Below are 23,245 nucleotides of genomic sequence, written 5' to 3' on the forward strand. Positions count from 1 at the left end.
GAAAATTACAATAAGAGAAAACTTATATCGATGCTAAACCAACAAACCATTGGGAAATTGGAGCGCTTCGAAATTCAAATATTCTATCAGGGTTTTGGACACCAGAAAGGAAGTTGGAGTGTATTGGGACATAGCAGTGGGGAGGGTAATAATAGTAATAATAATAATTAAATATTTATATTGCGCAAATTAACATGTAGATATGATCAAATGCGCATCACAACACTTTTCGGGAGGACTTTGGCCGGACTGCATCAGCAGTTTACAAACAATCGAAGGAAACTTATTTGAAGATGTCCCCTCCCCCAATTCCCAGTAAACAGGCCAGACCACATCACAGTAATCTCGTGAGTGGGTTTTTTTAACGTCCCCTGCCTAACCAAATTAACTAATTACTAGATCCAGGAGACGGGAGCTATGGTTTATTCGTCCTTATCCGAGAAGACTAGAATGTCTATCCATTTCTTGATATTATATAGAAAGGTAGCGCATTCTCCTCAGTTATTTTAAGACCTTGAGTGTTGGTCCGGCCGGGGCTCGAACCATCGACCTCGACCTCCCGCACACCAGTCTAGCGCTCTAACCAACTGAGCTAACCGGGAGGGTCAGTGAATATCAAGTCAAGCATTTGGCCCTGCTCAAAATTCTGCCTCAGAACTTACAATACAATACTTTTTAATAGATAATTTGAGTCTTCCATCTTACATCATCGACACTTTCTATATGAGAGGTGCTTAAAATTAATAGATTTTCTGTCGTATTAAAAATTCTGATTATCTCACTGTAATCTTGGGGAAAAGATTAGACATGCAGATGACGCATGGAAAAATCCCCAAATTATTAGTATAAAGTTGAATATAAAAACAATTTAAGTCACACTTTACCTTTAAAACTTTACTAAAAATATTTGAATCATGGGATCTTTTGTGATATTAAGAATTTGACGGGACTTAAAAAAATCAGAGATGTTTAAGAAACCCAGCGACATTTAATAATTATTCCACGAGCACGCGTTGGATATGAGATGATAGATAGCCAACAAACGCAAGTGAATAATTGTTTTATTAAAAACGCTACTTTAAATGATTAAATTTTATTACATTTGTAGCTCCCTTTCAAATTTAAGCTGATGCCTACGCTTACCATATCGTAGTTTATGGTATATTGGCTACTCTACCATAATGGCTAAGCCAATGAAAAGTCTTGAATTGCATTATCCAATGATCCAGTTTTTAATAATTAGAGATATCTATAACTTTTGAGGTCATCAGCCTCGAATTCCACACTTATGGCAAGCGAAAGAGGTTTGAAATATGATAAAGATCAACGGTTCAAAACACATTTAAGCGTAATTTTTCTCTCTGCGATGAAGATGTCTAAACATCATAACAAATCAAGTGAATTTGATTAATAGTTGTCAGTAAAACAATTGATATAGCCTGCAGGGTGCAGCTAGTTAGAGACGTGATTTATGTGTTTGGTGTTGAAGTCAGATTAGCTTTCGCTTTTGTGTTCATCGGGTGCTCTTTTTATCAAGGAGAGTAGCCTCTATTCTTTATCGCAAAAGAAGTACTACTATCTTGCTATGAGGTGTTTGAAAGTTTGACAACGGTAAGATTACTTTATTTCAGTTACACCTAAGGATAACCAAAACTACCACTGCTTTCAAGCGAGGTTAAATTAGTTTAAATTAGACCAAAAAACTTTCCATCCTAAGATGGATGTGATACTCGCTTTAAAAGATTTGACGACTGTTTGGAGAAGAAAGATTAGCCAGCTCAGCAACAACGTGAAGTTGCACCACGCTTTCTTGTTCCATCCTTAAAATATCGTTTTGTGCAAATGTAAGTGATGCTATTTTGATACGCTTCACGATTTTATGACAAGATTTACTGAGTGTATCAACTTATCATATGAACTCGAATGGCTATGGAAGATAATTCTGATAAAGGCTTGAATAGACTGCGAAAAGTATATTTTCTTTGCCGATAATAATCAAAGTCCTGTCCCCGTTCCGATTTCAAATTTTGCAACTATTATGATCCACCTCAATTGTAATCCTTGAGTGATCACAAGCGAGTTTGTTTTAAGTCTCATCAAGTGAACGAAGCGAACTGCAGCAAAAAATATTTTCATTCGCGCTTACATCAAGCTGATCTAATCTGCGGTTATCGTGTCAATTTTGCGCTTTGTTATTATTCACGTCTGCAGACTACTAGAAGAACGTCCATATTCTCCTTGCGTCGGTTTTTTTTCTTACTTAATCTCTTTCCGATTGCCTTACGCACGCATTTTTTTTTTTTTTGTTTCAGTGTTTCTATTTGTGTATGTTTGACAAACCACTGGCATCGATTTCATGTGAATCACCTTTGGAGGTAACTATCACTTAATGATAATGAAAATAATAACTTTTTTATTTTACTTATATAGCGCATTACGGTGCAGTGTACAATACTCTTTCGGGATGGTATAATAGCAAATAATGCATAAGGAATTTTAAAATAATGTGAAAAAGGGAGGGAGTAAGCTCCCTCTTACCCTTTGGTAAGCTGGGTAAGTTGGGTAAGCTCCATCGTACCCTCTTTCTTACTTTTTAACCTAAGCAAGGTTATCGCACTCAAATTAACGAAGAATCTTCCAGACGAGAGAACTTTGAAAAATAATTAATATTAACGTTTCAAGGCACATCCTAGTGTTGTTTTGCTGCGGACAGATGATGGACAAAGAATCAAACCAAAGCAAATTCAATAGTTGTCACTAAAACAGTTGACATTAAACCTGCAGGGTTCAGCTAGTTAGGGAGGTAGATAATTTGTTTTGCCTCAAGGCCAAAGAAGTTTTCGCTTTCGAGTTCATCGAGTGTTTTGTTGACTAGTTTTTGGTGACTGAAAGGAGCCTATATTCTTTATCGCCTTTGATAAATCACCATGCACCTCACGAGAAGTTTCCAAAACTTGACAGCAATAAGTACCTTAATTTCACTTTTATTAAAGTTACGAGAAGCAGATAAAACTCTTTTCAAACGAAAAATACTTCCTAGAGTTCCTATATTGGAGGAGAAGGAGCTTCATGAGACCGTAACAAGATGAAATTTGACCGTGATCTCTTCCATCTTTCTTAGCAAACTCCCATAAATCAGTAAACTATTTTCTGTTAATCGATGTAACCACAAAAGCCTGCTTCATTACTTCAGCAAAACAAAAGCAGTTCAGATGGCCCGTTGATATAACGTCATAATCATTTGATCAACGCTTTACAAGTATTGTGCGGCCTTCCACATAAAATCTCTCTAACTGTCTTTTAAATTTATTTATGGTCTTCTAGATATATAAGTCTCCTCTGAAGTTAGCCGCGAATTGTTGACACTTATGTAGAGCGAAAGGAGTTAGAAAGATAATTTTGATTAATGGGTCAAAGCACATCAAAAGTGTCATTTTGCAGCGCCAGATTATGGACGAAAAAACCGCAACAAAGCGGTTTTCTGTCCAAAAATTTGCATAGTACCTGCAGGGTGCCGGCTGCTATTTAGGGACGTGATTAATGTGGATTGCGACAAATCTAGATTAGCTTTCGCTTGTGAGTTCCTGAAGTGTTTTGTTGACTTCAGAAAGGAGCCTATATTATCTATGGCAGATGAAGTATTACAACCTCACTACAATGTTTCTTAAACTTTGACAACGTTAAGTAAACTTTGATTCACTTACCTAAACGTTAAGTGCAGCAGATACAACTTGTTTCAAACGAACAAGGCAGAAAACTTGATCCTTGAATCATCACGGGTTACCCAAGCCGAGAAAAGAAAGTAAATAAATTTGCGAATTCTCGCAAAAGAAAGCTCAAGGAACAGTAAACTGCAAGAATATAGTCGTGGTAGCACTAGATGCAAAAGGCGTACAACAACTGCTTTCGCTAGTAGGAATCCAGAGTGTCAAACGGCGTAAGAATTTTCTAATGTCCGTTAAATAAACGAGTCAAAGCACTTCAAGTCTATTATTTTGCGGTAGGGCCCAAGGGACCAAAAATCATAACAAACTATACACAAAACTTAAGTTAGAAATAAAAGAAAAAAGTAGCAAAAAATATTGCAACGATAAGTGAATCGTTCGGGTTCTCGGTGCGGGTCCCCTCGCCTTTCATCCACGCCGATATCAAGCTACTCGTGTCAGTTTTGCGTGTTGTTATTATCCATGTATCCAGACTACGAAGAAAACTTTCATGTTTTCTTTGCGTCCGTTGTCTTTTCTGCTTTTTCTTTCCAGTCTCTCTTTTCAATTGCCTTTGGCACGCATTCTGTTTTTTTCAGTGTTTCTATCTGCGTAGTTTTGACAAACCACTGTAAATCGCATTTGGAGGTAACTATCACTTAATAATAATGACGACAATAACTTTATCATTTTACTTATATAGCGCATTACGGTGCGTCTAATGAATACCGATACTCTTTCGGACTGGCCATGGCATAGAAGAAAATATTACTTGAAGAATTGTAATTAAAGGTGAAACAGGGAAGGAAGGGAGAGGAATGGGGTTGAATCACTATCAGTAGTCGTTTAGACTATTGTAATGGACTTTTGTATGGCCTTCCTAAGTCGCAAATAGCCAAATTCAACGTGTGCAGAATGCTGCCGCTAGACTTGTACTGAGTTTAAGTAAGTATTTACATATTTCTCCTGCGCTTTCTCAACTTCACTGGTTACCAGTACAACATCGTGTTCATTTTAAGATCATAAATTTAAAATTTAAAGCTATTCATGGATGGGCGCCTAGGTATATCATTGAACTAATTAACATCAAGCCTAGGTCTGTATATAATCTTAGATCAAATCAAAGTTTATTACTTGACCTTCGTAAGGGAATCATGCTTGCCACGCTGGGGGACAGATCATTCTCTGCTGCTGCCCCGTACTTTTGGAATGCTCTGCCAGCTGAATTACGTGATATTAAATCATTTTCCATTTTTATATGTAAGCTGAAAACTTATTTATTTCGGGCAGCTTTCTCAAAGTACCCTGTCTGACAATTATTTTTATTAGTACTACTAATTAAGTTTCTTATTAAGATCCTTATTCATAATTAAGATCCTTATTATAGATATTCCATATCATTCTTATTTTTAACATACATTGTTAATATTAATGTAGATGTAATTAGTTTTATAAATTTGAATTTACTGTAGTATTCCAAGTTGTTAAGCACTGTTGATCATTGAATGAAAATAGCGCTCTAGAGGTTATTAAGTTATTATATCATTATGAATAAGCTGCATCTTTTCCTCCTATCTTAGTTCTTTACTCTAAGTAAGGTTGTCACACTCACGTTAGCGAAGAATCTTCCAGACTTTTGTAGAGCGAAAAAAGTTTGAAAAATGATTAAGATTAACGGATCACGGTACATACTAGTGTTATTTTGATGCTGTAGAGTGCATTTGCTATGAAAAGATGGGACGATTACTTGGAGAGAAGGAGCTTCATGAGACCGTAAGAAGATAAAATTTGTTAGTGATTTTATCCATCTTCCCTGGCACAAATTCCCATAGATAAATGAAAATGGTATCTATGTTACTTGATACGCTTTGCAATTTCCTTATCTGATATTTTGAGTGTATCAACTCAACGAATGAGCACACGAAAGAAAACTCCTACAAACTTATCAAAGCTGAAGAATTTATGGCGGAAGATACAGCTCTATTCCATAGTTATGGACTTCCTGCGGCGCATTAGCGTCACTTCAAGAGTTCTCGCAGCGCACTAACGGCAATTTTTTTACTGAATTTTTTCTTTTTTGACTCGCACGACGGACTTTGTGGAGGAAAAGGAAAGAAGGAACTTTATTTTAACTCGGATTGTTGCGGCTGACTAGGCATATTAGCAATACATGCTGATATGCCGAGCAAACTAAATAAGTGCTTAAAAATCCCCACCGTCATGAGGCAGACTAGTGGGCTATTTACAGAGTGCAGCTGAGGAGTTGAACCAGGGGCAACCGAGAACAAATCCAGTGAGTGGCAGTGTGGAGGACTTGAACCTGGGACACCGGATTACAAGTCCAACACCCTAACCACTCGGCCAAGCCGCCTTCACGGGGGCCTACCACACGGACGAAAAGGAGGGACTTCTCGGAGTCTAGAGAACTGCCTCCGTAAGAGTAATAATTTTTAAAATTCATTAAAAAAGCGGCTGAAAGCGCCTCAAATCTCTGTGTTATTTTGCGGTAGGGAGTGATGGACCGAAAATCATAACAAACTATACACATAGACAGGTAAAAACGCGCGATAAAATATCCCGACGTTTGGGCGACTCTATGACGCCATTATCAAGGGTACAAATGAAAATAAAATTAACAAATGCGAGTTCAACAGTTACAACTAATTTACATAGGGGAGGTAGCTACTCAAATACTTTAGCACGGATAGAATCCGTTTGCACGTTCCAACTCGGTGTTAATTGTTTGATGTAAAGCATCTCGTTGACAAGACAATCGAATTTGTTCATGCACTTCTTGAGAACTTTGAAACAGCTAAGAAGGTCCTCAGGGACAGCACCTGCGTGGTCGATGTCGTCGTGCTTCCGTACTGAAGATGACGTGCTGTTATGGCTATCCACGCGGGCATATAAATGCCCGCGTGTGTAACCAACATAGCTCCCTGTATCACACAGGTTACATTTAAATTGGTACACTACACACTGTTATTACTAAATTATTACACTACTATTACTACTAAGTACCACTGTTACTAGTTTTACAGTATTGTAATACACTATACTATAACATACTAACACAGATATTGCTACTTCTAGTACTGCAATTAGCTTAACCAGTCACTTATTTATTAGCAACTTTTTATGAAATTTATCTAAAGTATTATTCTTCATACACACATATTTTTCTATTTCAAACTTATTTTTAACCTTTAATTTGAAGCCAGTTATATAGGTTTATATATGAGTTCTTCTGCAATCCCATAAATAGTAGAATAGAAGTATAGAAGGTATCTTGCTCTTCATTGCCGTTAAATATATTTATATTGAAGTATTGTGGCTTAATTCACTTTGTTTTCACCTCCGATGTAGATAAGAAAGTTTCGATTGCAAGCACACGGCTTGCAGTCTTCTTCGTGCGAGCCCATCACGATCCACAACAGCAGTGAAAAGATCCTAAGACAAATAATAGCATTAATCAGCATTTGTTCCTCAAGGCACTGGGACAAGCCTCGCTGGTAAGTACATTATGTCATTGTGTAATTTAGTTGTTTCCGTTGCGGACCGGGATTGCTTATTATGAAACTGAAACGAATTATCCACCGTTCCCTTTTAGAAAAAAAACAAGAGATACCAGTCTTCGCTCGGGATAGAGGATCACGTACTTCCTTGCCATTTAGTATATTGGGTATGTTTTGAAGATGATGTAAGCTTAAATGGACTGGAAAAACTATATTTGTTTGCCTATAATCGTTAGAGTCCTATCCCCGTAGATACTTATGACTCGATCGACTCAATTGTAATTCTTGATCCTCTATCAGACTCTTACAGCCGTGTTTATTTCAAGTCTCATGAAGTTTACGAAGAGAACTGCAGCAAAAAAATATTTCAACGTCAAGTGAATCGCTTGGGCTCTCAGTGCGGGTCCCCTCGCATTTTATCCGCGCTGATATCAAGCTAATCGTGTCAGTTTTGCGCGTTGTTATTATCCATGTATCCAGACTACGAGAAGGACGTTAATATTGTCCTTTCGTCGGCTTTCTTTTGTGCTTTATATTTCCAGCCTCTCCTTTCGATTTTTTTTGGCACGCATTCTGTTTGTCTCAGTGTTTCTATCTGTGTACATTTGACAAATCACTGGCAACGACTTCATGTAAATCGCATTTCGAACTGACTATCGCTTTGTAATAAAAATAATAATAACTTTATTATTTTACTTATATATCGCATTAGGTGCGTCTAATTTATACCAATACTCTTTCGAGCGGGCATAGAAGAAAATATTACTTAAGGAACTCTAATTAAATATTAAATGTGAAACAGGGAGGACCGAGAGAGGGGGAGGGGGGGGTTGGATAAGCTCCATCTCTCCTCCCTTTCACTTTTTAAGCTAAGTACGGGTTATTTCACACACGTTAGCGAATAATTTTTCAGACTTTTTTAGAGCCAATCAAAGTGTTATTTTGGTCCGGACAGATAATGGAACAAGGATCAAACCAAAGTGAATTCAATAGTTGTCAGTACAACAATTGATATTAAACCTGCAGGGTGCAACTATTTGTGCCTTGCCTCGAGGCCAAATAAGTTTTCGCTTTCGAATTCGTCAAGTGTTCTCTTGAATACAGAAAGCACTCTTTATTTTTTATAGCAAATGATAAATCACCATCTCACGAAAAGTTTCCAAAACTTGGCAGTAGCAAGTATCATAATTTCATTTGGATGAAAGTTATGAGTAGCAGATACAACTCTTTTCATACGAAAAATACTTCTTTGAATTGCTATATTTGAAGTAAAGGAGCTTCATGAGACCGTAACAAGAAAAAATTTAACTATGATTTCTTCCTTCTTTCTTAACACAAATTCCCCTTAATCAATGAAAATGTATACTCAACAAAAGAACTCCTATGTTTGGTTGGGCACCGAATATCTTCAATACTTCAAAGCAGGTTGCTTGTTATTTCAAATAGATTTCTTAGCTGAAGCTAGAGAAGGTCTTTACCAGCTCTATTTTTAGTTTAAGTCATCCTTTTATTCAAGTTGACTATTTTTTCAACGATCAAAGTTTGTTTGGGTGAGTGCAAAGAAACGTAACCAGGAAAATACAAACTATTTTCTCTTAACTGACGTAACCCAAAAACTTGTCTTTCTTACCTCAGCAAAACAAAAGCAGTTCAAATGGCCCATTGATATGGCGTCATAATTATTCGATCATCGCTTTATAAGTATTGTGCGGTCTTACAATTAAATCTCTCGAAGTCTCTTGTCCTGTCTTGCTTAGAGACGTGATTAATGTGCATTGCGACGAAACCAGATTAGCTTTCGCATGCTAGTTCCTCAAATGTTTTGTTGACTACAGAAAGCAGCCTGTATTCTTTATCGCTGATAAGGTATTATTGCCTCACGAAAAAAGTTTCTAGAACTTTGACAACGTGAAGCAAAGTTTAATTCACTTACCTGAAAGTTATGAGTGGCAGATACAACTCGTTTCAAACGAAAATGAAACAAGCGAACGTTGTAGAATACTTATCTTGATACGAAACACGTTGCAGGAGAAGGAGCGTAATACAGAAAACTAGTTTAGTAAAAAGATAATATTGCGCTGCGACTTTTGCTATCGTCGCGTTAAGTTAGAAAAGAAATGTTTATGACCTTACGTTCTTTTGGTACTCTAACTGATATGATCCATTGTCTAATATGCTGACCGTATCAAGGCACTGAAATAAGTCTCACTGGTAAGTACATTATGTCAGAGTGTAATTTAGTTGTTTCCGTAAAGGGCCAGGACTTGCCAATTATAAAATTTAAACTATACATCTACCTGTCTTGGGCAACAACAAGAGCTACATGTCTTTGCTCTCGAGATTGATCACGAACGAAGATCGTTAAGTTTCTTGCCAATAAGCACGTTAGGTATGTTTTGAAGATGGGAAGATTTTCGAATGTATGTTGTCTAAGGTAAAACCGTAGAAAGAAACTGACACAGACAACTCCGCAGTCGATTAAGATCTTCTCTGCATCATCGTTTTCCAGACACGTTTCCCCCTAATTTTCTAACCCTATATACTTTCAGCTGGCTCTACATTTTACTACAAGTAAAATGCTGAGTGTTGTCGCTGAAGATAACCGGTGAACTGTATACTAAACTGTTCTTTCAAAAATTTTCCTTTCGGTGAAAGGCTCAGTTTAGTGCTTTTTTCATTTTTTACTTCATCACTTGTTACAATGCCGTTCTGTAAAGGGACTTTAATCAGAACCTTCTAGAAGAGGACATTCGAATATGGTTGACCTCTGTTCAAGAACTTACTGACTTCAAATATCACACCAAACACGAGAGCAGGCGGTAAATCAGTCAACGTTTAGTATTCCCCTAATGTTGCCCTTTATCTGCTTTGTATTAATAGAACCGCTTCGAGAATTTCTTGAAATATTGCCTAAGGGACCGGGGAAGAACTGATGTGCTTTGCTCTACCGCTTTTTCATTTTTTGACTTACCTCTTCCAACGTCCGCCATTCCGATGAAATAGTTCTATTTACACGTAACGGATCAGCGCATTTGCTGTTAAAAGACGCGTGTCGTGGGATTATTATTTCAAGGCTAAGGTCACAATAGCTAACACACTGGTTTCACTTTCGTGTTCCTGTTTACAAGTTGAAGGCTGGTTGCGGATGAGCAATTTTAAGTTTCTTGTCTTGTCTGGTTGGAATTTTGACGCCTAAACGAAATTCAGAACCGATTTTAGTAGTTGTTTCCGACAAGAGATATTTACATTTTCTAAAGAGGCTTAAATGTGGATTCTTATCCTTGTTGCTGCTCTGAAAAGGACTTTGATCAACACATTCTCGAACAGAATTTAGATTTGCTCTATATTTTGACACAACCCCCATTAAGTAGCTGTGCCTATAAACTCAACGGATCAGCGCAGAAATCGCAAGTCTGACGTTTGTGGCTTTAAAGATGCCATAAAAAATGATGCAATGTCTAGAGATTATTTCTGAAGGTCACAGTTTGTAACTAATCAGTTTCACTTTCATGTTCTTGTTTATTAGCTTCTAAACAGCTGCCCCTCCCCTCCCCTCTAAAATCCCGATTCCTTCCAGAGTTTTCTTAACTCTGGAAAGTAGGGGCCTGTACACAGGCTACTGTTTATCAACTGGACGGAATTATGACGACTCTTTATTTGCTGAATGAAAACCCTCCTCTAGTATAAAAAGACTTTAGTTCTTTATGGTCGTTAAATACAGTCAATTTAGCCAGTTTTATCGCTTAGGCCCAGTTCAAACGTTGAATTTCACATGTGCCGAACTAAACTCCTATTTCAGTCGTTCAATTTGATTCAAGTCGTTCAAAGGCAAGATACCCCAACTCAGTATAAGTGAGCTCTTGGATGATTGCTGCACGCGCTGTAGCCTCTGCTCCTCTTGAATCTTATATATATTTTTATTACAAATCCCGTAACTAGTTAACTATAGATTTTCTCTTAGTTTTAGTATCTATACTACTGTAAATAGCTCCTAGTCTTTTTTCTTTTTTAGTGTCCCCAGATTAGTAAGGGATTTTTCCCTTGCTAGACGGCGCTCGACACTTTTAATAAAGTTTTACTACTACTATTACTACCACGTCGAATTTAACTCAGTCGAATTCAACTCTGTTCGCTATCGATATTCCCAGGCGCACTACTTATTTTCTAGACGAAGACGTCTATTGAGTGTTTGCTTAATTGCTTCACAGATGCTCTTGTTTTGCTATTTGTTTTTTGCTTCCTTATCTTAGCTTTTCGTCATGATACTTTCACATGATTCACGTTCTATCATTTCACTGAAACACGACCCACAACATGCCACAGAGTTTCCTACTTTCCACCTAGGAGTGCCGTCTTCGTTTTAAAAAACCGAACACCTCATACAAAAGTAATTACAGCACGTCAAACAACTGTATTTTGTCTTTTCAAAGCAAGAACTACAAATTCCTTTGTCTCCCACCATTTTTTTTTTTTTTTTTGTGCTGTTTTGGCTTTTTCGCGTATGGCATTCATAGAATTCGTGGCGATTTGTGGATAATAAATGAATTATAATAATTTCCTGTAATTCATGCCTTAAATTCGGCACATGTGAGCACAGGGAGCCCAGACAAGCGACGAGTCTGGTTGTTTATTCGAAATATAAAGGAATGTATGGGAGACTATTGAAGAGTCCTATTATCGTAAACTTATATCACGAAATTTCTGAGTTAAAGCTCAAAATAAATGGAAACCTACCTCACTTGCTGTGCATTGTCGTTTCTGTGGCTCTAAATTGCCAATTTGAGCGATTTGGCGGGTTTTGCTTCGACTGTTACTATACGTTATAAGAAGGAGACAAGGGTGGAAAGCTCATACGTTATAAGAAGGAGACAAGGGTGGAAAGCTCATACGTTATAAGAAGGAGACAAGGTTGGAAAGCTCATACGTTATAAGAAGGAGACAAGGTTGGAAAGCTCATACGTTATAAGAAGGAGACAAGGGTGGAAAGCTCATACGTTATAAGAAGGAGACAAGGGTAGAAAGCTCATACGTTATAAGAAGGAGACAAGGGTGGAAAGCTCATACGTTATAAGAAGGAGACAAGGGTGGAAAGCTCATACGTTATAAGAAGGAGACAAGGGTGGAAAGCTCATACGTTAAAAGAAGGAGACAGGGGGGAGGGGGTGACAATGCTCATTTAAAATGTTTGTTTTGGAACAGGTCCCCCCCCTCTTGCCTCAGAACTTACAATACAATACTTTTTCATTTTAAATTACCGGCACTCTTACTATATGAGAGGTGCTTAAGTGAATAAAGTTTCTGTCTTATTACAAATGGGGAAAAGATTGGAAATGCGGATGATACATGGAAAATTCCCAAAATTATTAATATAAAGTTGAATAAAAAAACATTTAAAGTCACTTTCCTCCTTTTAAAATATTTGAACCAAAGGATCTTTTGTGATACCAAGAATTGTACGAGATTTTTAGAAAAATTAAAGATGTTTAAGAAACTCAGATATATTTCAAGATATTTACAATTTTTGTAGCCATCAGTCTCAAATTTCGCTCTTATGTCAAGCGAAAGAAGCATACAAAATAATACTGATTAACGGTTTAAAGCACATTTAAGCGTAATTTTTTCTCTTGGATGTTAATAGACCAAATATCATAACAAATCAAGCAAATTTAATTAATGGTTTTCAGTAAAACAATTGATGTATAGCCTACAGGGGTGCAGCTATTTAGAGACGTGATTATAGTGTTTGGTGTTGAAGCCAGATTAATTAGCTTTCTCTTTCGTGTTTGTAGGGTGCTTTTTTGATCACGGAGAACAGCCTCTTTTCTTTATCTTAAAAGAAGTACTACTGCCTCGCTCTGAGGTATATGAATTGACAACGGTAAGATTACTTTATTTCAGTTGCACCAAGGAATAACCAAAACTACAACTCCTTTCAAGCGAGTTTAAAATTAGTTCAAACTAGGCTAGGTAACTTTCCATCCTTAGATGGATGCGACATTCGCAAATTCAATAGTTGTCAGTAAAACAATTGATATTAAACTTGCAGAGTGCAGCTATTTAGGGAGGTAGATAAGGTGTTCTGCCTGAAGGCCAAAGGAGTTTTCGCTTTCGCGTTCGTCGAGTGTTTTGTTGACTACAGAAAGCAGCCTATATTCTTTATCACAGATGATCAATTACCACCAAAAAGTTTCCAAAACTTGGCAGGAGCAAGTACCTTAGTTTCATTTGCATGAAATTTATGAGTAGCAGATACAACTCTTTTCAAACAAAAACTACTTCCTAGAATTGCTATATTGGAAGAGAAGGAGCTTCATGAGACCGTAACAAGATGAAATTTTACCGTGATTTCTCCCATCTTAACGCAAATTCCCCTACATCAGTGAAAATGTTATTGATGTTATTTTGTTATGCTCTGTAATTTATTTAATCTAATATTCTGAGTTTATCAACTCAAAAAAAGAACTTCTATGTTTTGGTCAGCAAGTGAGGTAGGTTTCCATTTATTTTGGTTTATGATGTGAAGTTGTTAAAAAGTAGCCTTGATTCTTCGCTGCTCAATTTTCCTTCATATTCCTAGTCCTGGCGTCAATTTAGCTCCCCCCTGTGAATAAAGAAAATTGACTTCCTTGTCTCTGACCCACCCCTTTCTTAAAAAAACATGTCTAAGCACGTATCGCTAGATCTTGACACATATACTATTTGCAAAGACAACCCTGATGTCTATTAACAAAACTTTGGTTTTGCGCAGGTTCAAACAAGAAATGGCTGCTGCATTTGAATACACGGAAGAGCAGCTAAACTACTTCAGAATTTGTTACGTTGTCACTGATATTATAACAGAGGGTCTGCGAAAAATCTTTAAACAAGAATGGGACAGTCGCCACAAGACAAGACTAGGAGAATGGAAAGATCAACCTAAAAGTGGACTGGACTTTTTGAATGGGGAGTCCCTAAAGAACAGAAGCAAAAACAAACGGCTGTTATCAACTATGAAAAATGGCGATAGAGCTGAATGGGATTGTACCATGCTGTTTTACGCTATTCTTTTTTCAGATTGTATCCACGGTCTCAATTCAGTGGTTCGATCAAACATAGATAAACTAAGAAATGTTCGGAATGAAATCGCACATGACGGAGCAGGCCAACTCTCTGACGGAGATTTCAATATTGTTATATCGCGGGTGAAAACTGCATTCGTCGCCCTCGGTCTTCCCACATTAAAAATCGATGAAGTCCAAAATCAAACAACCTTCCCCACAGAGGAGTTAAGTGAAGTTTTAAGGGAGGTTAACGACCTGAGACAGGAACTTAAAGAAAAAGAAGAACAGAGGCTTGCCTTGCAAGAACAGTTACACGCAGATGTCTCTCCATTTTGCATTCTCCCTCCTAAACCAACACACGACATCGTTGCTCGAGAATCTGAAGTTGATGAAATTATGCGAAACCTGCAAACACTAAAACGCACCGATGATGGGATGAACATACTGTATTTGTCAGGAAATCCAGGAAGTGGCAAATCTCAGCTGGCCCGTTTAGCAGCCAAGCGATTCTACGACGAAGACAAAGAAACACCTTCCGCAGCTTCATTCGTCATGACACTAAATGCTGAAAGCCCAGAAACAATTTTGAATTCGTATGTCCGTTTTGCTCAACAGTGCAAATGTCCCGGATATGAAATAACAAACACTTACGGCTCGAAGGATTTGAACACAGACGAGAAGCTTTCATATCTCAAGTCCCTAATAAGTGCAAAAATTAAGCATTACACTTCATGGCTGGTGGTAGTTGATAATGGGAACTCTATTTCAAGCGGTCATTTGCCTGATGCAGGAAACGAGGTGTGGGCAAGGGGCCAGATGCTAATAACAACGCAGGGCACTGCGTCTATGCCGTTAACAAGCTCTTCCGTACAAAACCTTTCCGTCAGCGCAGGAATGCAACCTAACGACGCATGCTCTTTGCTGAGCATTCTTTCTGATATCCCAACTAATGACATAGAGAAAGAAGTTGCTAAGGTATTAGACTACCAGCCACTTGCCCTAGCGGCTGCAGCCACGTATGTGCGACAAGTTCGTCAGAGTAAGGTATCCTCGAAGTTTGGCTGGAGCGACTACCTGAAGAAATTGGAAGAGGGGAAACGAAGTGCTACTGAAATCAGACTTGCTGAGATCAATCCAAGCTACCCAAACTCCATGACCAAAGTAATAACACTCGCTGTCGAAAAGGCGATGGCGGACGATATACTTTTCCATCACATCTTCAATTTTCTCTCTGTGTGTGCATTACAGCCGATCCTTCAAGAAGCTGTTATCGAGTACGTCAGAGCAGTAGATGAAGATTTTGAAGATGAAGATATGATGAGAATGAGAATGAATCAATGTTCATTATTGCTGATAGAAGAAAAAGAAGAAGAGGAAGAAGAAGAGGAAGAAGAAGAGGAAGAAGAAGAAAAAGTGAGTGGTGTCTATATTCGAGCTCATGGTATTGTTCACGATGTTATTAAATCTGCGACGAAAGATTGGACAAAGGATGAAGTTTACGAAGTGGTATATGGGGCTGTAATGTCATTCTCAAAATTCGAAAAATTAGCTTCTATTGATGTGGGAACAAAATTAGCTCCCCATTTAAAGATGTTAAGCTTAAAACTTGAACATGTGGTAATTAGAAGAGAAAAGCCAGAATTCTCCGAAAGAGGACTTAAGTCTTTGAGTTCTTACGCTGGTGGCCTTTGCACCCTCGGTGACATGTGCCATGACCACAGTGAGTTTGGAGCAGCGTTAGTCTTTTATAAATTGCAGTTAAAAATGATTGAATCAAGTCACGAAGGAGAGGACCTGAAAAAAGCAGCATGTTACAGCAACTTGGGTATTGTACATAACGAGCTGGGCAAAACATACCAAGCAGAAGACTACTATAATCATGCACTGGAGATTGAGCTGAAGAAGCTGGGACCTGATCATGTTGATGTTGCAGCCTCTTACAACAATCTGGGTAGTTTACACACAGCGCTGGGCGAAACAGATCAAGCAAAAGACTACTATAACCGTGCATTGGAGATTCGTCTGCAGAAGCTTGAACCTGATCATGTTCATGTTGCAGCCTCTTATAACAATCTGGGTATTTTACACAGTGACCTGGGCGAAACAGATCAAGCAAAAGACTACTATAAGCGTGCACTGGAGATTCGTCTGAAGAAGCTTGGACCTGATCATGTTAAAGTTGCAGCCTCTTACAACAATCTGGCTATTTTATACAAAGCGCTGGGCGAAACAGATCAAGCAAAAGACTACTATAATCGTGCACTGGAGATTTTTCTGAAGAAGCTAGGACCTGATCATGTTGATGTTGCAGCCTCTTACAACAATCTGGGTATCTTACACATTGACCTGGGCGAAACAGATCAAGCAAAAGACTACTATAAGCGTGCACTGGAGATTCGTCTGAAGAAGCAAGGACCTGATCATGTTGATGTTGCAGCCTCTTACAACAATCTGGGTAGTTTACACAATGACCTGGGCGAAACAGATCAAGCAAAAGACTACTATAATCAATCACTGGAGATTAGTCTGAAGAAGCTTGGACCTGATCATGTTAATGTTGCAGCCTCTTACAACAATCTGGGTAAATTACACAGTAACCTGGGCGAAACAGATCAAGCAAAAGACTACTATAAGCGTGCACTGGAGACTCGTCTGACGAAGCTAGGACCTGATCATGTTGATGTTGCAACCTCTTACAACAATCTGGGTATTTTACACAAAGCGCTGGGCGAAACAGATCAAGCAAAAGACTACTATAAGCGTGCACTGGAGATTCGTCTGAAGAAGCTAGGACCTGATCATGTTGATGTTGCAACCTCTTACAACAATCTGGGTATCTTACACATTGACCTGGGCGAAACAGATCAAGCAAAAGACTACTATAAGCGTGCACTGGAGATTCGTCTGAAGAAGCTAGGACCTGATCATGTTGATGTTGCAGCCTCTTACAACAATCTGGGTAGTTTACACAATGACCTGGGCGAAACAGATCAAGCAAAAGACTACTATAATCAATCACTGGAGATTCGTCTGAAGAAGCTTGGACCTGATCATGTTGATGTTGCAGCCTCTTACAACAATCTGGGTATCTTACACAGTAACCTGGGCGAAACAGATCAAGCAAAAGACTACTATAAGCGTGCACTGGAGATTCATCTGAAGAAGCTAGGACCTGATCATGTTGATGTTGCAACCTCTTACAACAATCTGGGTAGTTTACACATTGACCTGGACGAAACAGATCAAGCAAAAGACTACTATAAGCGTGCACTGGAGATTCGTCTGAAGAAGCAAGGACCTGATCATGTTGATGTTGCAGCCTCTTACAACAATCTGGGTAGTTTACACATTGACCTGAGCGAACTCCAAGAGGCCAAGCATTGTCTTGATCGTGCACTGTTAATTTTTATTTCGAGATACGGTCAAGATCATGTTAGGGTACGAGAGGTCAGGAGGAACCTCTCTCGGCTACAACAGAAAAGGAGGTGCGTCGTGAATGAAGGTTTAAGCTGCTTTGAAAAGAAGAAAAGATGGACTTGTAGATAGTCTTGAAACTGGGCTAATTTATAAACGGCGAAGGCCCTTAATTCTTTTTAGACGTTGCTGTCCCTTTGCTGGAGAAGTTTCGCCAGAATCTAGACCGTTTTGATATTTTCGTTATATTTGATATCATTTGAGCTTCTTGTATCCTGATCTGCAAACTCTGTGATCGGAGACAGGTTAAAGACGTTTCCTTGCTTGAAGTCCCACGTTCCAGGACAAAATCGTTTATGAGTCGCCATATGGTGCTGCTTCTTCTGAATTATGACTTTTGATTGATTGGCTTGTGTACATATCACTCTCTTCTTATCAGCAACGTAAATTTATAAAGTAAAAGATAGCCTGGTGGTTTCGTTATGTTTTATATTCGATGGAGCTTAAACTAAAAACAGGCTCCTCCTGTAAGAAGGAGTATAATTGACAAGGTTTCCAAATGAATAGCTCAGGACTTAATAGCACTGTAGATCTCAGTCTGAGAAGTTTCAAAGTATTGTAATAGATTAAGAGACTCCTTGTGATATTACCTTAGAATTTGAAATTTCGTTGAAGTGGAGACACAAACGCTTTATCTATTATTTTCTCATACATTTTTAGATGAATGTCGCGCGTTAACTACAGAGTGTACGAGGAGCTTCGTTTAATCGGGATGATTAGGTCTAGTAATGGTTGATTTCGACTAGGTGCATCTCAGTTCACCGATCTTTAGAATAATGACGGACTATATATACATTAGCCTTTTGTGAGAGCTTATATTTGTTTGCGGTCAAATGTGAGATCGTAAGAGATGATGTTTTTTTCAAATACACGGACATGTTTTCGCATCAAATAGATACTTGTGTGGTTATTATCTTTCGATTTTACTTTTGGAGCGTGCAGTGGCCCCTCCCCACCCAGATTATTCAAGCATGATTTGTTTTAGCGTCACTCCTTTGGCAAGCTCGTTATCTATTTTTTTATTATACTGGGTGAAACTCGAAGAGAGTGCCAAACTTTAGCAGCGGCTTCAGTTGTGTATCCCAGGCGCTTGTTTCATTTTTCTTCCCCCTCCCCCGGGCCAAAAACCTTTATGTACATCTTTGGTTTAGATCCGTTGGTGAGGTTGCCGTGTACGTCGTTCCCTCCGGTTTGATGACTCTGTTTAAGACGTAGACAAGTCACATGGACTTTTGTTCGATCATAAAACAGTCAACTTATGTGTTTTCTAAAGCTTTCGATTGCAATGTTCTTCTTGACCTTTTTCATTTTCAGTTGTGAACATTTGTGAAAAGAGGAAAACCTCACAGCTTTGAAAATGGCTTTTCGTCGTGCAAATTAAAATGGATAGAGCAAAGAAACACAACACCCACAAAGAATAAAGCATGTTTTATCATGAATTTGCAACTCTACATCACACTTATAGGTCGTGGCAGTACAGACCCTGCAGCGTTCGGTCCATCCAAACCCAATGAGGGCCAATATGCCCCAGGACACTTTGAGCAAGTGAGGTTAATAATAAATGATTTATTAGAGGCCAGTCTGACCAAAATTTGCCGATTTTTGAGAACAAAAATACAGGGTGTTCAGGCGCATTGCAATTTGAAAAAAAATTGATCCTTTATTTAAGGAAAACCGAAGGTAAAAGTTTAAAACAAACATGGAGGAAAAGCCAGTAGAAAAAACCTCGTGGTGACTTACTGAACGGCGCATGCGTGCACGCGATTGCATAACAATACGTCGGAACACACGGCCTACGACCGTTTCCGCGAAAACGGTCCGTATGGCAAAATCCCAACCGAGTAAAAACTAATCACAGCGCTCGGATTTACCTCAAGACTACTTGGCCGTATGAAACTATCAAAGTGACCCTATGGGGGACCCATAGATATATTATGCAGAATACAATTGTTTATTTCATGCGGTCAAGTCTAAGGTTAAAAAGTAAACGTGATATTTAATTCTTATACCCCCTTAACAATGAGTAAGTTCTTAAGAGGGAATAGTCGGTAGTTCAAATTTTGGTAAATGTTTATCCCACCTACTTGTCCGGCACAAAATTAGCCGTCATCCCTACAACAATAACTTCACCAATCATTGATAAGGTACATGCCATCGGTGCCATGAGGCAATTTTTATGAAGCAGAATACAAATTAACATTTGAATCAGTGTCTGTATGATTAATATATCGTGTTTCGATGAATTGTTGTGGAAACTGGTAAAAAGTAGAAAACATTTTTCAAAGCACTTTGAATGGATAATTAATGGCTAGTGTTTCGAGACAAGGGCTACCTGAATTTAAACTGATAAGAACGTCTTGGGCTGAGATTTGATGGCCCGAAAATGTAGGCAGGGTAAATCATAGATCACGAATTATGGATGAACCCAAGAGGAACATAAATGGTTTAAATGGAGGCTTGTTTTAAACAATAACAAGGCGACACCACAACATCGGGAGCTACATTCCCTACACTTTGCGAAAAGTCATGAGCTACTTAAACGTGCACCTGCTCTTTTGTACAGAGAAGATGCAGCAGACGGGGCCTTTTGTGTTAATTGTCCTTCTCTAAGAAGACTAGAATGTCTAACCCTTTGCAGATGTCATAGCAAAAGTAACGCATGCTCCTGAGTTATATCAAGACCCTGAGTGTTAGTCTGCCCTGGGGCTTGAACCAGACCTCTAATCTTAGACCTCGGAGCTAAAGTCGCCCAGGAGCCATCAAGCTCGCCAAATTGAGAAGCACTCTATTTTTTTTTTACTAGGTATGAACAGACTATCCTGCAATTGTCCTGCTCGAGATGTTGATAATTTACAGAGCTGCATACTAAGAAATGTTATGTTTACAACAATGAGTAGTGGAAATATGATAATTTTGTTGTCTTTATTTGAAAATGATGTGGTGTTCCTAAGATTTTTGGACGATTGTAGTTTGCTGGTGCATGAGGCTAAAAATCAAGGAGGTAACAATGTACTAGAAGGAACGAGAATGGCGATCATGAGGCATGATTTATTTTAACATACCTTCCAAGGTAAGTAATGTAGCGGCCGAGTTCTGATTTTGGACGCTTGCGGCCAATTTTTTAAATTTGGAAACTCGTGTATGATTTTTTTTTTTTTTTTTTTTTTTTTTTAATTTTGACGGTAGTGTCTGATTTTTGACAAAGAGACCGATTTTTCGATTTTCGACAGCAAATGATCAGTTATCTAAACAAGTCAATTATCCTAGATTCCAAGCGCGCCTCCAACTAGACCAGTGGTGGCCAAGGAGAAATGAGAAGAAAACTCACTTGTGATTTCAATGGTGAGGTTACAAGTGACATTGTTTCCTGATTGGTCCATTGCATGATACAGAGTAACACGATTCCTTTATTGAACGATTGAGGAGGTTGGTGGATTTGCTGATAATGAGTTGTCCGTAGCAACCAGTTTCGTGCAGGTAACCGACGATAAAAATTTTTCTCGTTCAGCATAAGATGACATGGGGTTTTTTGGACATGTGACACCAAACGTGAGAGGAACAAGATCTGGAATGGAAAAGAGTTCGTTAGTTTCAAGCGAAAGAACAAACATAAATCAAGCTGACATATCACCTGGTGTCAACTCTAACCTGACCTTCGTACAGAGTTTTACTATTTTTCACAATAGAAATGACGCATGGAACACTCATCGATTTCCCAATCGTTAAGCTCGCAAATAATTTATTTTTATCAGCACTTGCACAAAATATCTCCTTGGCTCGTTATCAAAATGGCAGAACCTATTATCAGTCGGGTCGAATACTGGCTTGGTTAACGGGAACATACAAAAGGCTTTTAAATCTTTCCCGAAATAATTTTTAACTGGAAAATAACAGTTTCCTATAAAATAATGAACAATTAAAACTTATGATCACACGAACACAATAACATACGCGAAAACGTTTATCGGAGGCAAAAAGCTCAATATAGTATGAAGGTGGCAAGTTATGGGTAAACAAGTTGTGTACAAAAAACTTATTTAAAAGGACTGCTGGACACAAAAATAAAAACTGCGGACGTAACACAAAGTTCGTACTGATATGGAAACCAGAAGAGAACTTAAGTTCCAAAAAACATGGTTAGGTAGTTATTTAAAGCCTTCTCTATTCGATTATTTCCTAGAGGGAATTTTCTGTGGAATAATAATGGCATAGGGTAAAATATGGACTGGACTGGACTGGACTGTTTTTTGGACGATTTCTTGGACGAATTTTTTAACGATTTTTTGGACCATTTTATAAGAGGGTCGGCACACCTTTAGTACTCAGGGAGGAGTGGGTGCAGTCGAAAAGTACTGAGGGAGGGGTTGGGAAGAGTTTTGTTACTCAGGGAGAGGTGGTAGGTTGTAATTGTAAACACTACTGGTTAATGGAGTTTTTACTCGATCGTACAGGTTATTTTGATCGGTTTTTCGACTGCCTTCAATCAAAGTGTTTGCGCTGGGCCGCGGTGTTTCTTTAATTTTCAGTAATACGAAAATGCCACGTATACAGCGGACGTAAATCTTTATTGAAAATATCGCGTTTACGATCTTCCACTGTAGAGTTACTAGTCTGGCGTAGACTATGCGTATGCCTTTCGAGTCGACTTGTGCACCATCAGTTTTCCTTTGGGTATACAGTGTGTAATTACCAGATTTATCTACCTTCTTTTTTTCATTGAAGTTATCAGACGAGATCACGAGATTCCCTGTCGTTCGCCCTTGACTAGAATTCACAAGCACTATCGTAATTTTTACGTTTGTACGTTTACTATATGAAATCATTTTTGGTACAATCGAGTGTCTCGAGTGCATTTAGCGGGTTTTGATTGTTTTTAAACAGGCGCGCGGAAGAAAATTTAGTGGTAAACAACTAAGACAATAGAGTGTTTATATCTCGGAACTGGCATAGGGTAAAATATGGACTGGACTGGACTATTTTTTGGACGATTTTTTGGACTATTTTGGACGAGTTTTAGGACGATTTTTTGGACTATTTTTTGGACTATTTTTTGGACAATTTTATAAGGGAGGAGGCACACCTTTAGTAATCAGGAAGGGGTGGGTGCAGTCGAAAAGTACTGAGGGAGGGTTGGGGGAAGAGTGTTATTACTTAGGGAGGGGTGGTAAGTGGTTGTAATTATAAACACTACTGGTTAATGGAACTTTTACTCGATCGTAATAATTGTTGATTGTTTTTAAACTGGCAAGCGGAAGAAATTTTAGTGGTGAACAATAAAGAAAATAGTGTTTATCTCTCGGAACTATCGATCTGATAGTTGCCCCTTGGAAATCTGATGTTCTTAAAACTAGCATATCTGCCCGAGAAGCGAAGCTTCTCGGGCAAATATTTTTTTTAAGAACATCAAATTTCCGCGGGGCAGCTAACAGCTGATAGTTCCTCGACAGAAACACTCTATTGTTTAACTAGTTATTTCGGTGTTGTGCGAAATTTTGTGATCTCGTCTGATAAG

General features: G+C 38.4%; 2 protein-coding genes, 1 long non-coding RNA gene and 1 pseudogene across 3 annotated transcripts in view; 2 read left to right on the forward strand and 2 right to left on the reverse strand.

Annotated features, from left to right (window-relative positions):
• Window positions 1-23,245, reverse strand: part of LOC148731419 (uncharacterized) — a 387,633-nt pseudogene that overhangs the window by 257,697 nt on the left and 106,691 nt on the right.
• Window positions 1-23,245, reverse strand: part of LOC148731420 (neural cell adhesion molecule 1-B-like) — a 284,150-nt gene that overhangs the window by 251,216 nt on the left and 9,689 nt on the right. The gene's annotated exons all lie outside the window — the stretch shown is intronic.
• Window positions 1,470-8,282, forward strand: LOC148731434 (uncharacterized). The gene is made up of 4 exons (XR_016001667.1): window positions 1,470-1,611; window positions 2,313-2,375; window positions 7,071-7,216; window positions 7,315-8,282. It is a non-coding gene; the product is annotated as an uncharacterized LOC148731434 (long non-coding RNA).
• Window positions 13,529-18,614, forward strand: LOC148731435 (uncharacterized). Its single transcript, XM_088762117.1, has one exon. It carries the CDS (start codon window positions 13,936-13,938, stop codon window positions 17,803-17,805), a length of 3,870 nt encoding a protein of 1,289 aa, XP_088618243.1. The 5' UTR covers window positions 13,529-13,935; the 3' UTR covers window positions 17,806-18,614.

Source organism: Stylophora pistillata, chromosome 5, assembly GCF_964205215.1.
Source record: "Stylophora pistillata chromosome 5, jaStyPist1.2, whole genome shotgun sequence".
In the NCBI taxonomy this organism is placed as follows: Eukaryota; Metazoa; Cnidaria; class Anthozoa; order Scleractinia; family Pocilloporidae; genus Stylophora; species Stylophora pistillata.